Source organism: Ochotona princeps, chromosome 21 (genome assembly GCF_030435755.1).
Source record: "Ochotona princeps isolate mOchPri1 chromosome 21, mOchPri1.hap1, whole genome shotgun sequence".
NCBI lineage: Eukaryota > Metazoa > Chordata > Mammalia > Lagomorpha > Ochotonidae > Ochotona > Ochotona princeps.
Genome location: NC_080852.1, coordinates 10830783 through 10848130, shown reverse-complemented (window position 1 = coordinate 10848130; position 17348 = coordinate 10830783). Strand labels below are relative to the sequence as shown.

Here is a 17348-nt window from a genome sequence, read left to right as displayed (position 1 = left end):
TCCGTGCGTCTAGGCAGCACTTTATGAAGATGGTGATGTCTGCCCAGACACCCACTCTGCACCCCTGGAGGGCTGCTTCCCTGGTAATTGCAGGGCTGCTGAGAATGCCCTGACCAGCCTGGGGTTGCCAGTCTCCCTGACGAGATCTTTCTCCTTCCAGCTTCTCAAGCTTTGATTGTCCTGGGAAGCCAGGTTTGTGTGAGAATGAGGAGAGGACAACCTAGGCAATGGATCCATCCTCAAGTTCTATGTGTGTGATGGGAGGAAGGTGGCCTTGGGGTCTGGGGTGCTTCCTGGAAGAGCTACATCTGGAGCCTTCCGGGTGCAGTCCTCAAAGCTAGAGCCCCTTTCCCTCTGCCAAGGTATCAGAGCTCACACGGGCCTAGCTGGCTGCTGGCTGGTCCTTCCTCAGGAGTCTCTCCAAGCCTTGACCCGAAGGGGCTGACCTGATCCTCTCGCTCTTCCTTCCTCCCCAGGCCTACTCTCCTATTTGTTCCTTTCTATTTTCTTTTGCATTGGTTACCATTTAAGAGAAGGGCTTCTTCAGCAATTGCTTTTTTAAAAAAAATATTTTAAGATTTATTTTTTTTAATTGGAAAGGTAGTTATACAGAGAAGGAGAGACACAAAGAAGGTCCTCTGCTGGTTCCTTTCCCAAGTGGCCATAACAGCTAGAGCTGAGCCAATCCAAAGTCAGGAGCCAGTAGCTTCTTCTGGGTCTGCCATGCAGGTGCAGGGTCCCAAGACTTTGGGCTGGCCTCTGCTGCTTTCCCAGGCCACAAGTAGGCAGCTGGATGGGGAAGTTGAACAGCCGGGATTCGAACTGGTGCCAATACGGGATCCCGGGATTGCTTTCTGCTGTCATAATTAAACTAGAGCATGAGATAAATGGAGGCAGTTTTGAATTTATCTTTATTTTCCTCACAGTCCTTCTGTTTCCTTTCCTGGATGGTGGTGGGTACGATCACCTTTTTTCATAGTTGTAGGGAGGTTAAAAGGGGTGATCCACATAGGATAGCCCCATCATCTGTTGTTGGGACTGTGGAGGGAGCTCTAAGTAGCAGCTTTTTTTTTTTCCTTTTAATCACCTACATATCCTTAAACCTGGTATAGTCAGTTTTCATTCCGTTAGTTTCTCAAACTTGCCAAGCTTCTCCTGGCTTTATCGTCTTGGTGAATGCCACATGCTTTCCTCTTTTTTTTTTTTTAAAGATTTATTCATTTTATTACAGCCAGATATACACAGAGAAGGAGAGACAGAGAGGAAGATCTTCCGTCCGATGATTCACTCCCCAAGTGAGCCACAATGGGCCGATGCGCGCCGATCCGAAGCCAGGAACCTGGAACCTCTTCCAGGTCTCCCACGCGGGTGCAGTGTCCCAATGCATTGGGCCATCCTCAACTGCTTTCCCAGGCCACAAGCAGGGAGCTGGATGGGAAGTGGAGCTGCCGGGATTAGAACCGGAGCCCATATGGGAACCCGGGGCTTTCAAGGCGAGGACTTTAGCCGCTAGGCCACGCCGCCGGGCCCCCACATGCTTTCCTCTTAACCTTAAAGAGTTTCTATTCATAAATATATACATATAAATGTGAGATATAGATATATATACACATACATATATACATTACATATGTATCCTTTAAAAAATGCATTTATTTACTTGAAAGGCAGTTACAGAGAGGGAGATGCCCAGAAATCTCCCAGTCATAGGTTCACCTTCCCAAATGGCCACAATAGTCATGGCTGAGTTAGGTCAAAGCCAAGAGCCTGGAATTCCACTAGGATTCCCCACATGGGTGAGTGGTAGGGAACCAAGTATTTGAACCATCTTTCATTGCTTTCCAAGGTACATTAGCAGGAAACTAGATTTCATGTGGAGATGCTGGGATTCAAACTGGTGCTCAGTTGGGATGCCAGTGTGGCAGGTGGCAGTTTGCCCCATTGCACTACTCCAGTATTCTTACTTCATTGGTTCTTCCCTCACCCATCCACAAGTCCAAGCTGATGCAACACCTCCCCAAAGGGTCCCATAATGTTCCATGGGCTTCAGGCATGATCCACATCTGCTTTTATTCTCTTAGACTCTGGGCTTTCACAGGATTAAAGATCATATGGAGTTATAGAAGCAGCTTACTTCTATTTCTTACTTCATTGGACTGTGTACAATGGGCAGTAAACACAGAGCCGTATCCTTGCTGTATAGGACAGTGACTGAGGAACGTGTTAGTGTCCTGATAGTCATTGGACAGATGCTTTTTCAAAATCATAATCTCCCCAGACTCTCACCAATAGTTCCCTCCTTCAGTTCCTCTCTCATTCTCTCCAAAGTAGATCATCTCTTCTTAAACCCTGGAAGGCAGCCCCTGCAGAGGCAGTTGCCTCTGTCCTAGATAAGGTCCCAGGTTTCTCAATGGAGTCACCTTGGAACCTTCAGTTGGGACAAGTCTTTATTGTGTAGGATCATCCCACGCACTGAAGGATGATTTTCATGTTTCTGGCCCCTCCATGCCAAGTCATACCTCCCAGCCTTTGGGAGAATCCAAAAATACTGAGGTATCAATACACTGCAAATGCCCCATAGGGAGTGAAAAATCAGACCTTTCAAACCTTGGACACATCTTTTTATAAGCATACTAAAGAAGAGAGAATTCTTTGAAATACTGAGATTAGGCCAATACCCATCCACAGCATGTGGTTCTTGCTGAGACTGGTGAGACTAGGAAAGAGAAGGGAATGGAAGAACATGATTGGTGCTTATCTCAAGGCTAAGACAGCAACCGGATAAATCCTGATAAGAGAGATGTCATGGCTATTTTCTATTTTCCTTGAAAGGAAAGATGCATTCATTGAGTCATCAAAGGCAGAAGAGGAAGGCAGTGTCAGGACACTCTGGGGGTAGCCTCTGACTCACTCTTTCGGAAGAGAGTTGTGAGTCAAGCCCACAGACTGCACATCTGATAGAGCTGAATCCTGGGAGGGCTTCTCAGGGCTATTGCGCAGGAGTGCTTCATGTTTCATAATACCGCACTGCGCCCGAACCATCAGAAATGGGGAAGGATCAATAGGTACCTTCCGTGTTCCTGATCAATACTTAGTTCATTACTGTTATTTGCTTGTGCAAGACATTTTATTGATTGGACAATTTCAGAAATGTACTTGGGCCGTTGACGAGTTCATCCAGCAATAAATAATTCAGCCTAGCGGGTAGTCACCTGAAACAAGATGGCATTCTAGTTAAGGGCTGTTTTGACCTGAGGTAGGCCTGACTCCACCTTTCTCTCACTGGTTAACTGAAGAACATAAGGTCTGTTATCTGTAAGAAGTGACCATGAACAAGGAAAGCTGGCCTGGGCGTGCACTCATTCCACCATTCATCCTGTTTACTCCTCTTTTTTTTTTAAGGTTCATTCATTTTTCTTTGAAAGGCAGATTTACAGAGAGAAGGAGAGACAAAGAGAAAGATTTTCCATCCACTAGTTCGCTCCCCAAGTGGCCAAAACAGCCAGAGCTGAGCTGATCTGAAGCCAGAAGCCCAGGAGCTTCTTCTGGGTCTCCCACATGGCTGCAGGGTCCCAACTCTACTGCTTTCCCAGGCCAGCAGCAGGGAGCTGGATGGGAAGCGGAGCAGTTAGGACATGAATCTACACCCATATGGGATCCTAGTGCACGCAGATTTAGTCACTAGGCCATCACATTGATGCCTATTTGGTCGTAAGGTTGAGGTATTTCTGGCAAGTGTACATTGAAGGAGATATTTAGGATCAGATAAGTCAGAACTGATTTCTTGCCTCTTTCTGAAAAGTGGCATGATTTCCGATCAACTGCTTGACCTTGCTCAATCAGATTCGTCATCTCCCAAGTGGAGATAACACACAGCAGCACACATCATCGGGTTGTTGTTGGGGTGAAGGAGGCAGACGCAAAGAAGGTTCCTCTTGCACCCCAGCTGGGCACATGTTGACCCTAGTTGACACGTGCCAGCTCAGTTTTGCAGCAGGATTCACTTTTCTTGTTTCTGCTATTGAGTAACCTAAGTGAGGAGGAGAGGGACACAGGGGAGCAAAAAGGATCTAGGGAATCCTGACAAGCGGGAAGAACAGCGCGAGACACATGGGCGAAAAGTGGGCTTACTAAGCTTTAAGCTCAGTCAAGTCTTACATTATCTGCTGGGCTCTGTATATGGGCCCAAAGGTTTTTCTTCACGGAAATGCATTTCTGCACACTGTGACATCACACACACCTGCCTCGCAGGCATGGATGAAGCACCCTTTGATGTGACTCCAGGGCACTGCTACCCAAAGAGTGGGCTGAAAACCCTACTATTGGGCTTGGGGCAGAGTAAGAACAGTCACTGAAAGCTGATGTTTAGAAACTCTGATTACAACTTGACACAATAGCTTTATGCCTGCTGAATCTGATAACACCTAGGCACACATATTTTTATACATCTGTTTTTTCAATGACCTAGTCATTTACTTTTCACTGAACTAACTCTCACTGCCCCCACTTTTCTGGGAATTTCTTTTTATTTTACTTTATAGAACTATGAGCCCACAATGGATTGAAAATTGTAAAAACCGCAACAAAACCCAGAGCCAATAAACCAAAGAAAGATCTTCCTACATTGTTTGAGAAATGCTACTTGCGAATAAAATTCAATCTTGTTCTACTGCACTGAAGAAAATAATTTTTCTAATTCGGAAAGCTCATAAATGACTGACATTGAGGCAACTCTTGAGTTTCTATCTTCGTTCCTAAGAACAGGCCAAACTAATTGCTTACAGTTTGGAATCTTTATTGCTTATAACATTTAAGCTTTGAGGAGCACAGGAATTGAGGAAGACTTTTTTTTTTTTCAACTATGAAAAAGCTATAAATACCCAGGATGGTAATGAAACTTAAGAAAAAAAAATTCACCTTGCAAAATAAACATCTTGTGAGGTAGATCAGTATGTATCAACACAGTGCAAAGCCCAAGAAATATTAGGAAACAAAGCAACACAAAAATCAGGAAAATGTACTTGTAAGCTAACACACACAGATTAGTAATTGTCAAATTTGGGAATATTAGGTCTTTAGAACATGATTGCATTTTTATATTTGTTTCATGCTTTCATCTAAAAATTTTACCATGATTGCATGAAATTTTGTAATATAGAAGAGGATGTTCACAGGTTGAATACTTTTTTCACTTTTTGGTCTTCACGATGTGCTTGAGAGATTTTGCAGAAAAGCTAACAGGAAGTCATGTAGCAGGCCATGAGTGTGTCTATTCCTGCATCTTCTCCTGTTTGAGAGCCAAGTTCCATTTACCCTTTCAAGGCAAACTTGCAAATTCTCATCACATTGCTTCTTCAACAGGAAAAGGTTATTCTTATTTAAGACACATGCATGGATATATTAATAAGGTCTCCCTACTATCGCTTCTCAGCCTTTCAGCTAACATTAGGTGCATGTCTCCTTACATTTCATTCCTAAGATTCAGAATGAAGAGATGTCAGATGAAATCTTTTTCCGAATGTAAAAGACCTGTTTGTAGTCTGGGAAATAAGGAGGAATTACTCATTGCAGACACAGAGTGAGCCCAAGACCAGCAGGGCTAAGGATTCTCTTCAGGCATCCTCCAGGAGGCAATGAGTTATCATATTCCATCAATTCTTAGATAACTTTATTGTAAGAAACAGCAATTTTTTATGTCTGAGAAAGAGAAACATACTTCCAACTCAACTAGGATGCATGCTATCAACCAAAAGATGAATCTTGTTTTTTGATGTAAACAGAAAAAAAAAAATGTGCATCTCAGAATCAATAAAATAAGGTAACATTGAAACTACAAATCAGAAGTCTTGCCTAATGTGATAACTGGAACTATATCCTTTTAAACATCGTGTGAACCTTAAACACAAAGCGAAGAATACATAAACTGTCTCAGTAGCAAACCTTTACTTTATTGACCTATGTAAAAAAATAATAGGTCGTAAAAAGTCCAAACAGTAAAAGAATATGCAAAAGGCTATTTGTTTCTAGAAGGCAATACAAATATGCAAAAAAGGAATAAGTTATTATTTTTTTGCTTGTCTTTGTTTATCCAAAACTTTCCCCCAAACTTCATTTCTAATGATACAAATGACTGAGGACCAGTTTAACAAATCATTTTTATGTATATATTACATGCTTTGGACTACAGTTAGAAAATGCTCCAAAAAAAGATGATTGGAAATTTCTCTATTCACACTATGAACAAGAAGTCTGTATAAAAAGGGGTGGAAGGGAGGAGCACCTTTAAAGGGATTTTGAAGTAAAGACGACAAAAAAGAACAATGTGGAATACAGGAAGCGTTTGTTCTGAGAAACTAACAAAATCCTCTAACAAACCATAGCTAATTAGCTCTTCCAAGGAAAATATGAGGTAGTATTATCCTCATAATTAGACCTACTGCAGCTTGGAGGTTTTTTTTTTATACTAATTTTGTTTTTATCACTTAGTGACTTAGAATTGATAATCAGACAATATGTTTTTAATGCTCATCATGGTAAGGCACACAAATTCATCCAAAATGATGTGGCTTTGTGATTTTTTTTTTCTTTCTTTTTTTTTTTTTTTGCTTTAGGTCCTTTAAAGTGACAGGTCTGCATCACTTTAAAATTCTTTCTCAAATTTAGGATTATGCAAACTTTTCCAATCTCCATGGCCCAAAGCAGCTGTGCTAGAGAGCTGTCAGCCTGAACTGGAGCCAGGGCTCATCATGCCCCTGCAGGAGAAGGAACAGAAGGGAGCTCCAGGACGCTGTACCTTAGAAAATTCTCCAAGCCAACTTTGTCAGTTTTTCAGTGGGCTGCTTCCTTTTCCCAATCTGCTTTCATCAAGCTGTATTGTAGGAGGATGCTACAGCTCTAAGTCTCTCCAGAACCCACTCTACGGTGCTTATGAAAAACATCACTTTATGTCATATCCTAAAAACATTTACACTCATTCACAACTTCATGAAAGTCCAACTTCTCTTCAAGTAATTTTCCAATACTGTCTAAATCATCTGTGTCTGGGTGGGAAGGGCAGGCGCTTGTCCATCCAAATTGCCAATCCTGCCTTTGTGTTGGGGAGCCAGGACCCACTGCCCTGGTGTTCCTTCCCTCATCATTCTGAATTGTGCTCTGAGATCTCCCCTCGGCTCCTTTTCCCATGTGCTTTCAGAGTTCCGAGGCTTGCCTTCTAGAAGCTTTATTCTCTTAGAAAGTGCTTGCTCTTGTGGCAATGGTTCCATATGTGTTCACACCTGGCTGGGAGGGTTGGGCCTGGGGTCTGCAAGGCAAGTCCTCCCGTTTGGGGACTTTGCCGGGGTTAGCGTGTGGTTCTTATCCGGGGCATCCTATGTCTTCCTTCTAGCCTCTGCGGCTTTCAGGTTGCAGAAGCCAATGGCCTGTGGGGAAGACGGGACACATTTCGCAAGGCACACGAGCGTGAGAACACTGCCACTGTAGTTCAGACTAATGTTCCGGGTTTGGAGTCTTCGTGCCAGAAGAGCCTCTGCTCACTGCTTTCCAGGTCGTCATCCAGCTGGTTTCCATCCGCACGGTCTGGCGGCCCGGCCTCGGAGTACTGTCTATGAAAGGAAACCAGAACAGTTACTACCGGTGCTCGTGTTTGTTCCTGCACGATGGAGACTACCATGTTCAAAGAAGTTAGTAGAAAGCACTGTCAAGAAAAAAACCAAAAATCTTCCAGCACTTAATAGTTGAGGCCGAGGACACTGGGCACTCCTTCCATGCTGCCCTGGAGGTCTGTCTAAGGGATTATCTAATTCTTTTGTGAGATACGCCTTTGTTTGACTTAGGTTTACCATTCATTAGGACCCAGACTACATTTAGTTACATGTTAACTTGAAGCCTTCAGTCTGGAAGAAATGCAAATAACTTCTGTCTAATAGAAAGATTATAGTTGAGTTTTATTATTGTCCTGGTTTTGTGTCCACTTTAGTAAACTTAGGCTGGTATTCCTTTGGTGTTGAATTTGTATTATCAATCTGTTAGTTCTCTTATGAGACAGTTAAATAAAGCTTCTTCACATACTTGCTTTTCATTGACAGGTTTTCCAGCTTTAAAAAAAAAAAACCATATTTTGACTATATTTTAAGTATTCTTCACGTTAAGGCAGTAGACTCGATGCTCACTTTAGGGGTGTCAGGAATCTATAGGTAGCAGGGCATTCCTGGGACCTGGGATACAGCTCAAGGGCTTTGAGGTCAAGTGTGGATTGACGGTGACCCTAGGAACCGCACTGCATTTAAAAAACGCAGCTATATCCAAAAGAGAGCATTTGATTAGGTAAACCATTCCAACAAGCCAAACCACACCAACATAAGGGTAGGTTAGAAACGGTTAGCTGGTTAGTATTTTCCACTTAAAAAGTCTATAATACAGGCGATTAAATGGCTTTGGACGAACAATTTTCGAAATTAAGCAGCACGTACATCCAGGGATTTCTTTTTGAGTATTTTCACGGAGCATGAAAACAAAGGCAGACTTCACAGTTTCACAAATCAGCCAGGGCAAGTGCAGTGCCTGCTGTGCCAGAAGCACCACACACGGCTGGGAGGGCGGTACTTACTACATCTGGCTACACTGAGCACAACCGAATTTAACACTGATCTCATCTCTGCAGATAGAACCATTCTCCGGGACAGAAGCCCTTGGTTTTGCCTACTCGCAGGTAGAGTTACAATGGGGAGAGGAAAAGGAACAGAAAACAGGAAGTAAAAGGGAAAAAACAAAACACCACATTATTTGGGAACACAGTTGGTACCGGAACAGCCCAGACCCTGACTGCCTTATATACTAGAGCACGTTAACAGATCAACATTTTGGGCCCAGTGCAGTTAAAGTCCTCGCCTTGCATGCACCAGGATCCCATATGGTCACCAGTTCATGTCTCTGCAGCCCTGCTTCCCATCCAGCTTTCTGCTTATGGTCTGGGAAAGCAGTGGAGGATGGCTCAAAGCCTTGGGAACCTGTACCCGCGTGGGAGACCCAGAAGAAGCTCCTGGCTCCTTGCTTCTAATCAGCTCAGCTCCAGCCGGTGTGGTCACTTGGGGAGTAAATCATCAGGAGGAATATATTCCTCTCTGTCTCTCCTTCTCTCTGTATATCTGACTTTTCAATAAAAATAAATACATCTTATAAAAAAAAAGAGAGAGATCAACATTTTGATCTGGGAAAGTGTATGTCTATGATGATCACACCAAAATGGACTAATACAAAAATTTTATATTGGTCAACATTTGCATCTTTTTGTAGTATAAACACTAGAATACTCTGTAGGAAAAAAAGACACCTAAATGATCTACACTTTATTGAAGAAATAACACACTGATACATAACCAGCCACTTCCTATCTTTAGCTTAAGGTGAAGTTTCTCACTTTATCTTACTAATTTCCCTCTTATTTAAAATATTATGCTCATAGGGGCTGGTGTGGTAACTCAGCTGGCTAATTCTCCACCTGCAAGCACTGATATCCCCCACAGGGATGCCAGTTTATATCCTGGCTGCTCCACTTCGCATTCAGCTCCCTGCTTATGACCTCGGAAAGCAGTCGAGGATGGCCCAAAGCTTTGGGACCCTGCACCCACATGGGAGACTCAGAAGAAGCTCCTGGCTCCCGGCTTCAGATTGGCTCAGCACCAGCTGTTGCGGTCACTTGGGGTTGAATCATCAGATGGGAGATCTTCCTCTCTGTCTTTCCTCCTCTCTATATATCTGCCTTTCCAATAAAAATAAAATAAATCTTTAAAACATACATTTTTAAAAATCTTGCTTACAATTTTAGAGCAACTTCTAAATCTTAATGAATAACTCTTAATATTATTTGCTTTATTAACAATATCAAACTGATCAGACAATATTTTAAAAAATGTTTTAATTCCAAACAAATAAATGGAAATTTGTGATTTCTGAGGTTGGGAGAGTAAATGATGTCTTTCAGGAAAGCAGGACTTAAAAATATGTTTTTTGATTTAATGTACTGATTATATATGGAAGATATCCTAAAGAAATCATTTGAGATATAGACCAGTGCTTTGCCTCAGATGCTAACAGTAGTATTACTTACAATTAAAAAGAAAGACTAATTACTATTATTCCAAAAATGGAGAGCTGTTAAATAAAAATGACATAATTACTAAGTGGAATATAATATTTGCTAGATAAAATAATATTTAAACAGTCTCTCATGTTTGCTATACTTAGTTTAAAAGGAGGGGGAAGTATAGAATTTTGCAAGACATAAAAATTATGCTGGGGCTGGCACTGTGCCACCACTATGGGGCCACCAGCAACAACGCTGGCATCCCATATATGTGCTGGTTCAAGTCCTGGCTGTTCCACTTACCATCCAGCATCCTGTTATTAGTAAAGTGGTTGTGTCTTTGTTACCCGTATGGAATACCCAGATAAAGCTTCTGGCTTTGGGCTGGCCCAGCCTTTGCTGTTGCAGCCACTTGGAGAGTGGACAATTCAAGGAAAACCCGTCTCTCTCTTTCTCTTTCTGAGTTTCAAAATAAACAAATCTTTAAAAAAATTGCTGGCCATGTTAAAAGTGGATGCAGAAAAATGGAAGAAATATGTCAAGGTTTTAGTGACTCCTATCCTTCGAGGGTAGAAGTATGCCAATTTCCTACATACTTACACTTTTTCAGTTTCCAAATTTTTCACCCTTAGTTCACATATACCTGAGCATGTGTGCACATATGTGCACACAGACACAATAGGAATCTTTAAATAGCTTCAGATTTCCTGTACATTAGGTCCCTCTGGCACCACAGCCCCCGAGTGAGCTGTCTTGGGCCACCTGAAATGCCTGGGCAGGTGTGGTCAAACAGATTTTTTTCCCCCTCTAAAAGCCTTTAACACGACCTGAGTCCAACAGAGGTGCTACTCAGAATATCAAGACTAAAAAGGTACAGCTCAGATCTGGGGTCGACTTTGGTGTCTTGCTCCAAACTCATGCTCTAACACTATTTACAGAAATCCCAGCTACTTGACGTACCCTGAAATATATTTCCATTAAAATTCTATTTTGAGAACACCCTTTGTTGAGTAGAAACAATTGGCTTAATATTTCAAGCCAAGAAAAGCTCTGGCTGATGTGGAAAAGAAAAACAAAGCTTTGGGGTGCAGTATTTCTAATATGCTTGTAACACCGAGTGCTTCTAACCAGCTGCTACCTCCCCAATTCACCAGTACCGTGACTTTTGTAACTTATAGCCTGTGGGAGTTTCTTACGGCTTAAAGTGACCTAATTCTTACTAGTGACTCTTGAAAGTGATCCAGAAATCTCTTATGGCTAAAAGTGACCTGACTCTTAATGGGGGCAGTGCAGTCCCTCCCAAGAGGAAAAAATGCTCAGCCCAGGAGGAGGTGGTGAATGATGTGGAGGAAGTGGGTGGCAGGAAGGTCTCTAAGAAAAAGCCCAAGTTCTCTTCCATGGAGGAGCCTGGCAGCACCCAAACAGGCTGCTGGCAGCAAAAGCAGTGCCAAGAAACAAAAAGCTCCACCCAGCCTCCCAGGAAGACTAGCTAGCACATATATTGCCTGGAGGTACACCCAAAGGCAACCCTTTCCCCCCAACCCCAATAAGAACAAATTCTCTCTCTCTCTCTCTCTCTCTCTCACACACACACACACACACACACACACACACACACACACACACACACACACACAAGTCGTCAAAATAACGTCTTCCTCCTCAATCAGAATATGTCTACTTCTTGGCACTATGGCTGTGGATGATATTCTGTCAAGAAAATAATTTGGAATTATGTCCTCATGTTTCATTTAAAAAGAATTCAGTTTGCAGAAGTAAAATCCATTTTTTTTTTTTTTAACAAATTGTAATGTTTCCTCTAAGGTTCACAAAGAACTACTTTTCAAGACAAGCAGGACAGCTGGCCACGTTTGTTCCTTCTAAACAAACAGGGGTGACACCAAAAGGCAGCAGGTGTTTGAAATCAACTGTCCACCAACTGCTTGGGATGAACTGTGGCATGAACAACTTTTTCTGGAGCACTCAGCTTTTTATCTCCTGCAAGGTTCCGGGAAAGACTTCAGTGTTTTAACGGGCACCTCGATGTACAGTTTCTACAGTACAATAATGAGAAGGAGACAAGAAGCCTTCACGCTCATAATGTAATGTACAGACTCCCAGAACGAGGTCGAATCTGAATGAGCAAGGCTGGCTGTCAGTTAACTTTTCCTTCAAGGGCCAGGCATTTTCCACTCTGTTAGTCATAAATGGTCTATCACAGCATGTCAGTCCTGGCCTCATAGCACCAAAATAGTCATCTATAACAGGTCAAGCAATGAGCCTGTAGAATCCCTGGAAAATTCTCTTTACAATAACAAGTGGCAGCTGGATTTGGCCTTAAGGCTAGAGTTTGCCACCCCAGGCTGGAAGACTGCACACTCATCTAGACAAGCGGATTCCCTAAGAACAGGACCAGGCTCCTGGAATGTGAGCACTGCTTCCTCACCTGTTGGGAGACGGCAGAGCATTGTAGGCACTGCCATAGCAGCTGCTGTAAGAATGCGCTGCAGCTTCGTACTCGGACAGCCCCACTGTCAACTGGGTCCTCCAGCTCCCAGAAGCATTTGTAGAAGACACTGAAAGTGCAAATGGAAAGAGGGAACAAATTAGTGGCAATGTTCAGAAACTTCAGGTTAGTTAGATAATCATTAGTGAGTGGGGGGGGGCGGGTGGTAAAAAAATCATGCATAAAGAGGAGCATTCTCTTTCAGCTCCCGTTTTTCATGAGTTTCTTGAAGTCCCTTGCATGATCAGCTGCGGGGAGAACAGAAATTAAGAACCAGGATTTGGAATCAGCACAGTCACTATTCTAATTTGCTGGTTTTAAGCTTTAGCTGGTCTTAAGGCACCAATTTCCTCATCTTTAGAATGAGTATAGTAAATATTTTCTCCTATGCAAAATAATAGGATTTAATAAGGCAATGTGAAAATTGCTGACATCAGCAGGAAGCCAAAGTCAGGACTCAGAGATAGAACTTGAACCCAGGTACTCCAATGTGTGACACAGGTCTCTAAGCTACTAGGCTAAATGCCTACTCAGTCAGGTTGTTGAGACTTGAATATTACTAAGTGAAAGGCAACAATGACCACTAGCAAGAACAGGTAATGTTTTTTGACATTAAAAAAAAAAAGATGGGTGGGGCAGGGAACCAGTACAGGAGGGAACTCAGAAAAAAGAGATCGATTTAGTCTTACAGAGGGACTGAATTGGAAGTCCAAACAACACCTCATCGCCAAGTTTTTGCTGTTCCATAAGCCAGTCTTTCTCCATGCTTGGGATGCACAAGGTGACTAAAATGCCACAGCGGGCATCCCAGATTCAAAGGGCACTATCGTACAGAATCTTTCCTGCACCTTTGCAGCTTCCTATTCCTGGCTGCCAACTGACTGTTGTATTTGCACCCACAATGCATCTGAAATTATAAAACTTCTACTACCAGGTGTTAAGGCTCTCCCTTTGAGTTATAAAGAACGTCTCCCAAAGCAAAATCAGAGGATCTGGGACTTGATGATGAAGATGTCAGAGCTGGACAGAATTCCCACTCCATAATCTTCTAGCTTTGGGTAGGGGCAGGCTCATATGAACTCTGCAAGTAGCAGCTGCCTCGGCTGCACAGTTAGGACAATAATAAACAACAACTCTCACCGAGAAGAGCTGTTGCAGACATTAAAAGGAGAAAACATATAAAATGCTCAGCACACTATGTGGCATGTAGGGAGTACCAAGCCAATGGTGGCTGTCATTCCTGCTAAAACCGAGTCACTGACACAGCCTTTGGGTAGCCCAACGTGACTACAGAAATCACTCATTTAATAAAGTATCATCTCCTTGTCTGTTGCAATTCCAGAATCACTAATTTGGCAAAGCATCGGAATCTTCTCTCTCTCTTTGTCTGTTGAAATTACTTTTTGTATCTGGACCATGAAGATAGGAATGAGGAAAGTCCCAGAAAGGAATCTGGAGAGCACCAATTCTCTCCATTTAATTACTGAACAAGTGATGTCTCTTGGTCTTTAGAGTCATATCCTGGTGGTGACAGTAAGGGTTACATCAGAACTGAACCAGGACGTATTACTCCATTCTTGCTCAAGGTGCTTAGCCAACAGACAGGAATGTTGAGGTTCCCGAGTTACACCTGCTTCTCCAGAGCCCTATGCCTCATGACCATCCATAGGCATCTCAGTTCTCTTCATTTGCTTTTAACCTTGTCATGATACTCTGCCCAGGCTGGGGCTGCCTATGAACCATGGGCTTTGCAGGGGTGGTGGAGTGGCAGAAGGAGACACAGATATTCTCTAGATCAGGGATATACATAACAAGCAGTAACTACAAGAACCTTTGCATATGCTAGATGTGGTAATAGATAGGACAGATCTAGCACAAGTTCAAAGTCCTAAACAAACAGAAGTGTACTTGAACCCAAACAGAAATCTCCATGGAAACGCCACTGTCAACAAGTTTATGAAACGTTTTAAGTGTGCACTGGATTGATCAACGCACAATGACTTGGGAATTACCATGTCTCAGTAAGGTGTCAAGCTTAAGGGAAGAGGCAGGGCTTTATAGTTCATGAATTTATTCATTGCTTACAGGTGGAAAATTACTTGTCTTCAGTATATTCTCTGGCTCCTGACTAAACTCTGAGTTCATTACAGCCAAAGTTAGTTCAGCACTGTGTGGGTGTGCCTGCTCATTTGCTCAACACATGAACACACAAGCAGACACTCCCTGAACCCTGTTTTTTTCTACTGAAAGTATATCTGGGGGCAGGGGGGATGCACTAAGCCTTCCAGTGGTGTTAGTTGAGCCAGAGGCCAAAGTTAACACAAAGGGTGTAAAACAGGACCATCACAATGGCTTGATTGGCTGAACATGCACCTCCTAGTTCTGGTATCACATATGGGCACAAGTTCGTGTCCTGGCAGCTCCACTTCCCTTCCAGCTCCCTGCTTGTGGTCTAGCAAAGCAGTGGAGAACGGCCCAAAGCCTTGGGACCCTTCTCCCATGTGGGAGACCCAGAAGCAGTTCCTTGCTTCTGGCTTCAGATCAGTTCAGCTCTGGCCGTTGCAGTTACTTGAGGAGTGAACCAGCGGTTGGAAGAGCTTTCTCTCTGTCTCTCCTGCTCCTATAAATCTGCCTTTCCAATAAAAGTAACATATTTTTTTAATGGGTGTAAAAGAAACACCTCTTCCTGTAAAAATTACCCCTAAAATTTCCTATGTCACCCACAGGAAGGTGAGCTAAGGGATGTAAAGCACTTAGAACAAAGCTTAATAAATATCAGTACCTGTCAGAATTATTACAAGCCTCATACAGGCTCCTGAGCCTTCCAAATCAGCTCCTAGATAGTCAAATCTCGTGTTTTTAATTTACCACAGAGTCTAATCAAATCTTTGTAATATAAACTGAATGAACTAAACACATTGAAGAAACATGGTAGTTGGTATGAAGGTTAGAAAGACATGGAAGCTTGAGTAATTGGGCCAGCAGCTTACATAGAGAGCTGGATTGCATTTCTGGCTCCCAGCTTTGACCCAGCCAAGCAACCCTGGCTATGTGGACATCAGGGTAGTGAATCAGCGCCCAGGAACAATCTGCTTCTCTGTTTCTCAAATAAATAGACTTTTAGAGATTGTGTGTTAGAGTGTACCTAAACTCGCTTGATCAGACTCACGTGCTCTGTGTTCTTCAGACAGCTGGAGAGAACTGTTTCTAAGTGTGGCTCTCGTGAATGGTTCCCACTCTTAAGGACTTTGGGTACTGGTGTCATGATCCTTGAGCAGTGGGTTTGGGGAGGCAGGGGCTATGATGTGAGACCCAGGTGTCGTGTGCTTCCCTCGTCTCTTTACCTGAAGAATAGGAGGATGCTCGGCTACTTGGAGAACAGGGCACTTGTAGTCCAGAGAACCCCAGGCATCTCTGCGATCCCCTATCAGAGTCAAAGCTAATCTGGGGGCTGTGCCCCGGGTCCTTTTGCCCAGAGGCCCGCTGGTACCAGCCACGCAGGTGCTCGGCAACTAAGGCCTTGTGGATGTTTTTGGTGATGTGCTCAGGTTTTGCAGCAGCCTTCCTGGGCAGCCGGAGGGTTGCATATGGATTATGGGGCACCAGGTCGACCTCATCTTCATGAAAGGATCTGCTGTAGTCCCGTGGGCGGTCATAGCCATAGTGGGCTGAGGACCGATAGGAGGGATTGACGCTATACTGTCCCTCTGTGTCATTTTCATACACGTAGCCACCACTGTAATAGAGGTCACACTCCGCGTAGGGTGCATATCCAGTGATGTAGTAACTGGAAGAAGGTGGCTCCTGATTCTTCACGTAGACACCATTTCTCAAACTGTCCTTCTGTGCCAGGTTGGGCATGCTTCCGGAATTTGAAGTCAAGACATTGTGTTTCTTTGATCTTCTCCGACCCCGGGCACGAGTGTCCAAAGTCTGGGTTGTATAATAGGGGCCGGCAACAGGTGTCACACAGTAATATTCTGTGCTTGATTGGCTGGTGTAGGAAGACCCATCATCAAGGATTTCAGTGCTGCTGCTTCTTTGGGATTTGGATAGAGAGAAAAATGGCTTCTCGTTGTCCATCTCAGACAGCAGGTGGGACTGGGACTCAAGGCTTCCACTCCGCTGGCGGCAGTGCTGAGATGAGGCTTCAGGTCTGAAAGAAAACAAGTGTATGTGAGAAAGCAAAGAAGGAAAAGAGGGCCAAAGAGTGGGGAAAAAAGCCTACAATGGACGATTGCATAGCTCTTGCACTGCAAGTATCCTACAGAATGCGTGTTCACACAGAAGTTCATTATCACAGTCAAAATGACAAAGAACCCGTTTATGTCAGTGCCCCAGGCCAAAAGATAAACCGAGGACAATGACGACAATGATGATGATGCATGATCTGCATCAAAGCCTGAAAAACAGGCAGGTGTTTGGATCAGCAGTTAAGACCCCCCACTGGAACAGCCACAACTCATACTGGAGAGTCTGGGTTCAAGTCTTGGGTTAGCTCTTGATTCTAGCTTTCTGATAATGGAAGGTAATAGGTGATGCCTCAATTACTTAGGTCCCTATTGATCATGTGGAAAACAAGGACTGAGGTGCAAGAGTCTGGAAGTGAGTTGGCTCTGTCCCATGTGTTTCAGGTTTTTAGGGGATAAATGAGTAAATACGAAGGCACACTTTCTACCTCTGAAAATAACAAGTAAATAAGCAAAAGCCTGAAGAAAAATTTAATATGCTTTTGAAAGATCCTCTCTTCCAGCAGAACGT

At 43.4% G+C, this 17348-nt stretch overlaps 1 protein-coding gene across 2 annotated transcripts in view; it reads right to left on the bottom strand.

The window, feature by feature from the left end:
- FRMD4B (FERM domain containing 4B) overlaps positions 1 to 17348 on the bottom strand; it is a 196963-nt gene that overhangs the window by 4571 nt on the left and 175044 nt on the right. Inside the window, exons 21-23 of one of the 2 annotated variants that reach the window (XM_058678496.1) lie at positions 15932 to 16743; positions 12528 to 12657; positions 6568 to 7601 (exon numbers count right to left, since the gene is read on the bottom strand). In XM_058678496.1, coding sequence (XP_058534479.1) covers positions 7481 to 7601; positions 12528 to 12657; positions 15932 to 16743 — 1063 coding nt within the window. In that variant the 3' untranslated portion in view covers positions 6568 to 7480. Of the gene's footprint in view, positions 1 to 6567; positions 7602 to 12527; positions 12658 to 15931; positions 16744 to 17348 lie in introns of those variants that run through there. The other variant, XR_009247327.1, reaches the window with a different exon arrangement.